This window comes from Chamaea fasciata, unplaced genomic scaffold, assembly GCF_029207755.1.
Source record: "Chamaea fasciata isolate MVZ Bird 193981 ecotype frontalis unplaced genomic scaffold, bChaFas1.0.hap1 SCAF_8, whole genome shotgun sequence".
NCBI classification, from domain to species: Eukaryota; Metazoa; Chordata; class Aves; order Passeriformes; family Sylviidae; genus Chamaea; species Chamaea fasciata.
Window position 1 is genome coordinate 17,297,849 of NW_027094093.1, and position 7,172 is coordinate 17,305,020.

At 52.9% G+C, this 7,172-nt stretch overlaps 1 protein-coding gene across 1 annotated transcript; it reads left to right on the forward strand.

Annotated features, from left to right (window-relative positions):
- The first annotated feature begins 2,681 nt into the window (after window positions 1-2,681).
- EVX2 (even-skipped homeobox 2) lies at window positions 2,682-5,812 on the forward strand. The gene is made up of 3 exons (XM_066189250.1): window positions 2,682-3,105; window positions 4,319-4,569; window positions 5,159-5,812. Exons 1-3 carry the CDS (start codon window positions 2,682-2,684, stop codon window positions 5,810-5,812), a joined length of 1,329 nt encoding a protein of 442 aa, XP_066045347.1.
- Window positions 5,813-7,172: the final 1,360 nt, after the last annotated feature.

Genomic DNA, 7,172 nt, shown 5'->3' on the forward strand with positions numbered 1-7,172 from the left:
AACCCTTGCATATGAATCTAGCTGTATTTTAAGATACTCTGTACATAACCTAAAGTATCAGTATTATTTAAAAGGTGTAAAATACGACCCTAGTAAAGATCATTCATAGCCGCGCTTGAGTGTAACTTATTTTTCTCACATTGGGGCTTTTCACATAGTCTTTTTCATCCGTTCCAAATAACATAAAACCCGTTCTCTCCTTTTTAGTGGTGCAGTAACATTTTTTGAGTCTAAAGCTGTGCCGGTTCTGGTGGTGTGCACATACGATTGCCTCCGAGATGTGGTATCTCGGCTGTGGTTTTCGAGAGAGGAGGGGAAAAGATGCTCGCCGCGTTACAGCATGTAAGAAAACAGACGAGGGCGCCAAACGACAGCAATAAACCCGGCCGCAGGCTTCCGTTCCTCCTCCGCCCCGCCGGGACCGGCAGCCGGGCCGCCGCCAGCTGCGGAGCCAGGCACGGCGGGGAAGCGAGGGGCTGCGGGAGCGCGGCGGGGCCGCGTCCCCGGGCGGGGCGGGGCGGGGCGGGGACAGCTGCCGCCGGCAGGGCGCCTGCTCGGCCGCGCTCGGCGGGGGCACCCCGGGGACACGCTCCGTCCCTCCGGGAGCGCCCCGCGGAGCCGCAGCTCCTGGCCCGGCCGGGGACCCCGCGGGATGTCCGCGGCCCCGTGGCGGGCGGACCGCTCCTCTCCCCTCCGCATCGGGCCGCTCCTCCGCCGCGCCCGCGGGCAAGGAAAAGTTGACATTTACTCTTTTCTGGTTTGGGGGTTGTAAAACGCAGGGCACCATACTGCAGTCTAAATTGACATTTCATAGGGCTGACATAAAACTCTTCTTAATAGAAGGCTGGATTTTGCAAACAGCGCCTAGAATGTTTCCTAAATATTTGGTGTAATGTTTAGGGAGACTTTAACATGTTATTGAAAAAAATCTGAGAAGTATCCCATTTTCGAACTATGAATCATGCACAAGAGCACAGAAACTTAGGAGATGCGTGTGACCAAGATTAGCAGGAACAGCTCTGCTCATTAAAATAAAAAGGAAAAAAAGAAAAAAAAAATCAGACCCGCGTTTAATCACAGGAAACATTCGGGTGTTTCCCCGGGAGATGAAATTCGTATTCCCAGGGTCTAAATACTAGATGATGTGGGTGAAAAAAAAAAAAAATCACGGGGAGAAAAAAGGTTGGGCAGCTACCGAAGCGCACTCCAGAGATGCTAACGACAAAGGATTTATCTTCGTTTAAATGGTTGCCATCAGCGTCATTATTACTAGCAAAGTTACCACTGAAGGGAGACTTTCCGACTGTCACGTCTGCCGAGCGCGGCAGCCCGTGTCTCCAGCAGCGCGGCCACGCTTGGCCCCGCGGCGCCCGGCAAAGAGCGGAGGGATGAGCTAACTGAGCCACAGGTAACTTCGGAGAGAGGGTGTTCAGGTGATGTTTCTGATAGGTCGGAGCCTATAGGCAATAACCCCCCATCCATCATTTAATTCTATGATTATTTTTAAATTTTCAAATGCTTCGGTTTTATTGGTGATGGGGAGGAAAGAAGCAGAGGGCTGGAGTGAAACCTGCTGGGAGAATGAAATGGACGCCTACGGAGTGTTTTAAGTCACGAATGCATTTAATGTTCTCCAGTTATTTCTTTCCCCTTTCATACCGCACAATAGTCAGTATTTTCCCAGAGGGAAGAAAAATCCCGGGGTAGCTTCGTCGATAAGCAGGATTATAGAAAGTAAAAATGAGATCATATTTAGGATCCAACGAAGACAAAGATAATAGAGTTGTAATAAACTAGATTGTAGCAAATATTTTAGTCTCCAGGTAACTACTGTAGGTACATTTGAATCTGGGCAACTGACTTATAAAGTCTGGGCATAAGGTTCGCGCGTGTGAGGGGGTGCGTGGGGGTGTCAGTGTAAATTCCTAAATAAAAGTACTAATGTGGTCTGGAAATGGGAGGGAAAAGTAAAGAGATATCAGCGGCAAAGGAGGTTCTGGATCGTCTGGTCCTCTTCCAGCACATTCTTGCGTTGTGATCTAAAATTCGCCTCAGAAATAATAATAAAGAAAAGCATTATCTAATATTTAGCATGTAGTTCTGTCCGAGGACAAATGAGAAAGAAGCTGCATCATTAGGACCTAAAAGGCAACAAAACAAAAATCAGAGCATAATGATGCACCTAAATGAAGGGGGAAATGTTGCACAGCTCATTTTATTAATCAGACTGTCAATTCCACCCCAGAGGCCAAACCCCAGAGCAATTCAAGCAGGATCTGATCAAGCTAAGGACAGGAGCTTTACTCCTCACTTCTTGTCTTTCTTTCTTTCCACCTGGATATATTTGTCTGCTCTGAAGCCGCCTTCATTATCCACTGACAGGAGCTTGTATTTATTTGCTTATAAACCTGTTACAATAAATGATTATTCGAACAGCGTCATTCGTACCTTAATGACGAGCACCACTTTTTGATGAATGACATTTCGGGCTAGAAAGGATGTATGGGTCATTTTGACCAGTCATTCCCTCGCTTTGGCATCCCACAATTTTTACACCTCCCTCAAAAACAGATAATAATATTTAGAGACACTTGCCGGGCTGAATGTGAATTAGCCCCTGCTGCAGCTCATCATTAGTACAGGACCAGCCCTGCAACTTTGACATTTTTTATAAAGCTGAGATGATGGAAAGAATAAGAAAAGAGATGATCCTGATGGAGAGAGGGCTGCACAGCCCTACAGCTGGCAAAAGGCTCTCGAATTTGTCAGACTCAGCTGGAAATGCGGTGTTGGAGGCCCTTGAAAATTCTCCGCACAGTGGTCGCCTCAGCCCGAGACTGACTGCCGCCTCCCTGCACAGCGCTATAGGGGACATCTCCGCCAAAGGCAAATTTGAAATAGACACTTTATTCAATCTCCAGCATCCGAGCAGTGAAAGCACTGTCTCCTCCGAAATCCCGCCGTCGGAAAGCAGGAAGAAAATCAGCCTTTATTCCGAAGTTGCTCAAGAGGCAGATATGAACAGTGATGTGGAGGTGGGCTGCTCCGCGCTCCGCTCCCCGTCCAGCCTGACTTCCTCCCAGCTGAAGGAGAACAGTAACAAAGGTAACTCTTCCTTTATCATCTTCATCTAAGCCCCGCACTTTGCCAACCGGCTTTAAAAACCAGAGGAAACCCACCGCCACCGCCAAAGTTGCTGGCCTCTGCATCGGCGCTCTCTCTTCTGCGAAGACAGAGCTCCAGGCTGTAAAATATTATTGCAATTACCACGCTACCCCAATAGCCGAGACACACTGTCCGGGCAGCTCCTGTGCCGGTGCCTTCGTGTGTGTGTGTGCATGCTCAAATCCATTGATATGTAGATATATATCCAGAATACATGTGGGCACAAATATCCACACACCTATATTTAGGCAAAGCTTTCTCCGTGTATTTCTCCGCGCTCTTGGAGCTCTCGGCGTCTCTTGAGCTGTATATGAGTGTATATACATAGATTAAATTAGAGAGAGAGAGAGAGAGGGGGGAATGCGAGGAAACTGCCCGCGATTGACTGTGTGTGTCCTTCTCTGTGTATATGCAACGTGCTGTCTGTGTCCACCTCGGGCTAATTTGGCATTGTTCACTTTTCCTCTGCTTGTAAGAGGCGCATTGAAACAGCCTCGTCTCCTTCCCCGTTCTTTGCGGGGCAAAGATGGACGGTGGTTGTTACTACAGCCGGAGGTGGAGGTTGCTATTACTGGGGAGGTCGAGGCAGATGAACGGTGGATTTCCTAGGGGCCACAGTGCATGCCTTTTTCGTCAAATGTGCCAGAGAAAGGAAGGGGATGCTCGACGTAACCCTAGAGAGAGAGAGAGGGAGAGAAGAGAAAAAAAAAAAAAAAAAAAAAAAAAAAGAAAAAAAAAAGAGAGAGAGAGAAAAAAGGGGGGGGTTTATGGCTGCTTTTATTTTGTATGTCTCAAACGAAACTAAAGAACGGCAGTCGAAAGGGAACAGGCTAGAGCCGAGCCCGGGCCCCGAGACACGGCCCGCGCCCTCGCCTGCTCTCCCCTGAGCTCGGCTGCCCTGCAGTCTCCAAGTCCGCCCCATCTGAAAATAAAGCAGTTACGAAGGATTAAAAAACCCCAACCCGACCAACCAACCAAACAATAACCAACAAACAACCTCCAGACCTAAATTTATCGATTCTGTTAGCAGCAGGGATTTGTAAGAATGACAGCTGGCCTTGAGCACGGGTGTAGCGGGCCCGGTCCGGCCTGGCCGGGAGGATTGGGGGGCCACCGAGTCGCCCGCTCTCACCACCGTGCCCTCGCCCCGCAGGCTACGCGGAGAGCAGCCCGACGCCCAGCGCCCCCGCCGCCGCCCCAGCCGCGGGCATCGGCAGCCTGCACAGCGGCGGCGCGCTGGGCGGCTCGGCGGCGGGGGCCGACCAGGTGCGCCGCTACCGTACCGCCTTCACCCGGGAGCAGATCGCCCGCCTGGAGAAGGAGTTCTACCGCGAGAACTACGTGTCGCGGCCGCGGCGCTGCGAGCTGGCCGCCGCCCTCAACCTCCCCGAAACCACCATCAAGGTACGCCGCGTTCCGCGCCCCGCCGAGCCTCGGCTGCCCCGCGCAGGCCCGCGGTGCCCCGGGCCGCGGCCGGCTGGACTCTCCGGCTGAAGGACTCACAGGGCCCACGGCTATGAGCACCACTCGTGCTGGTTTGCTTTTCTGCATCCAACACATTTCTTTTTTTTTTTTTACAGTTGTTAATTACTGTTGTTTTTATTTTCCTCGTCAGTCTTTATCGCGTTACCCTATTTCCTAAAGTGAAGAGGGGAGAGAATAGACGTAGGGGGAATGAATGAGCGTCACTACCGTGAAGACACTCCTGAGTAGGGAGGAGGGGACGATTCGAAGGGAAAACATTTATTCGGTTCAAAGGGGTCCTCTCGAGTAGAGGGAGGGCCGTACCCACCGCTTCCCTCGGGCAAGGTCACGGGAGACCGCTCCGGGAGGGAGAGGGGCCGCCTAGAAGCGCTGGCAATATGCGTCGGTGGGTGCCCGCCGGTGTCCGCGGGAACCGGCGCGGCGGGGCGCGGAGTGCGGCGGGGAGCGGAGTGCGGCGGGGCGCGGAGGGCGGCGGAGCTGAGGCCGCGCTGTGCTTGTATCCCCGCAGGTGTGGTTCCAGAACCGGCGGATGAAGGACAAGCGGCAGCGCCTGGCCATGTCCTGGCCCCACCCGGCCGACCCCAGCTTCTACACCTACATGATGACCCATGCCGCGGCCACGGGCAGTCTGCCCTACCCTTTCCATTCCCACGTCCCGCTCCACTATTACCCGCACGTCGGGGTCACGGCTGCCGCCGCTGCCGCCGCCGCCTCGGGGGCCGCCGCCGCGCCCTTCGCTACCTCCATCCGCCCGCTCGACACTTTCCGCGCCCTCTCGCACCCCTACTCCCGGCCGGAGCTGCTCTGCAGTTTCCGACACCCCGGCCTCTACCAGACGCCGGCCGCCGCCGGCCTCAACAGCAGCGCGGCCGCCTCGGCGGCAGCGGCGGCGGCGGCGGCTGCGGCGGCGGCGGCGGGTTCGGGGCCGCCGGGGGGCTCGGCGCCCTGCTCCTGCCTCAGCTGCCACAGCAGCCAGACGGCGGCGGCGGCGGCGGCGGCGGCCTCGGCGCTGGGCTCTCGGGGCGGCACGGCCGCCGACTTCCCCTGCACGGCGGCGGGGCAGCGCTCCGAGAGCGGCTTCCTGCCCTACTCGGCCGCCGTGCTCAGCAAGGCCGCGGTGGCCTCGCCGGACCAGCGGGAGGAGGCGCCGCTCACTAGATAACAACCCCGGCCCGAGCCCGGGGGTGTTTTGTAGAGGGAGTCGCGGGGGGATGGGGGGGTCGGGGTGGGGGGCGCCCCCGCGCTCGGCCAAAAAGTTGTGTCTATTTTTTTATTGCTGACAGCCCCGGCGCGGTGGGGCGCGGAACCGGCGGGGAGGGCGCTCCGCGGTCCTGCGCCCCCGCGGAGGTGGCCCCACGGTGCTCGCTGCCGGGCTGCGCGGGGTGCGGGCAACCGGGCCCGTGGGGGCAGGGAGGGGCAGCCGGAGGAAGGGAATGTGTTCCTGGCCTTATTTAATTTATTATTACTATTATTATTATTATTATTATTATTGTTATTATTATTATTATTTCGGTTTGAGTTGGAGTAAATGGGAAATATCTCGAGTATTTCCTATGAAGAGCGGTAGCTAATGAGGCAGCCGCGTCCGGGCCAGTAACGGGAAGGGAAGTGTGACATTGTCAGGATGGGGAGAGGCATTTTTAAGATCGCGCTTTCTAACTACCATATTCCACGCTATCTGGGAAATACTTGAATCTCTCTAGGTGTAGGCTGTTGTCCTGAAGCATTTACCTTCCAGACACTTTTCTAAATTTAATTCTTTTGCTCGACGTCTTTTTCTTCTCTCGGTCAAACGGCTCTTGGATTTATTTCTCACGCATCTCTATCGCGCCTTTGCCTCTGAAAAGCCACCACTGGGTAACTGAGACCTGCTAAACCAAACCATTGCTACTGGAGGGACTTCCTTGAACTTGGAGAAAGGCACATCAAAAACCACCAGTGTTACTGCCATGTCAATTTTGATGCTAATAATGTGCAGATTATGACGAAAATTGCCAATCATGTTCTCTGATGGACCTCCTTTGAATGTGGAATTGGAAAAAAGTTCCCCGCACAGAGACCTGCTGTCAAGTACTAACAACCCGCTAAGGGAAGTCATTAGAAGAGACAGATAAGAGACTTGGTACATAAAACATTGTTCTTGGTGCATAGAATGTATGTTATTTAATGTTATCTCTCTTACCTGAAGTGATTTCGCACAAGAAAGCCACTTTCTTATCATCTCAATTGCCAATTTTCATTTTGGTAACTTGGACACCCCGGGTAGACTTTTCTCTGTTAAGTTGATATTCCACCAATGTGAAGAGCCTCATTAAATCAAACCCAGATATTTCCATAATGCTCCCTACAGAGCCACTTCACTCTTCACATAATGAGATTTTTCTGAAGAGTTGAAGCCCTCATCTAACTTGCTATTGCTTGTTTAGGCCCTGTGTGATTGTGGATACACACACACTCACGTACACTCTTATTTAAAAAAACCCCTCTTATTAAAAAAAAAAAAAAAAGAAAAAAAGAAAAAA

Bases quoted from the DNA above. Each gene is read 5' to 3' on its own strand.
- EVX2 (XM_066189250.1), top strand. From the start codon at position 2,682: ATGATGGAAAGAATAAGAAAAGAGATGATCCTGATGGAGAGAGGGCTG. The intron at 3,106-4,318 runs GTAACTCTTCCT...CTCGCCCCGCAG, and splicing joins GAAGGAGAACAGTAACAAAG to GCTACGCGGAGAGCAGCCCG. The intron at 4,570-5,158 runs GTACGCCGCGTT...GTATCCCCGCAG, and splicing joins TCCCCGAAACCACCATCAAG to GTGTGGTTCCAGAACCGGCG.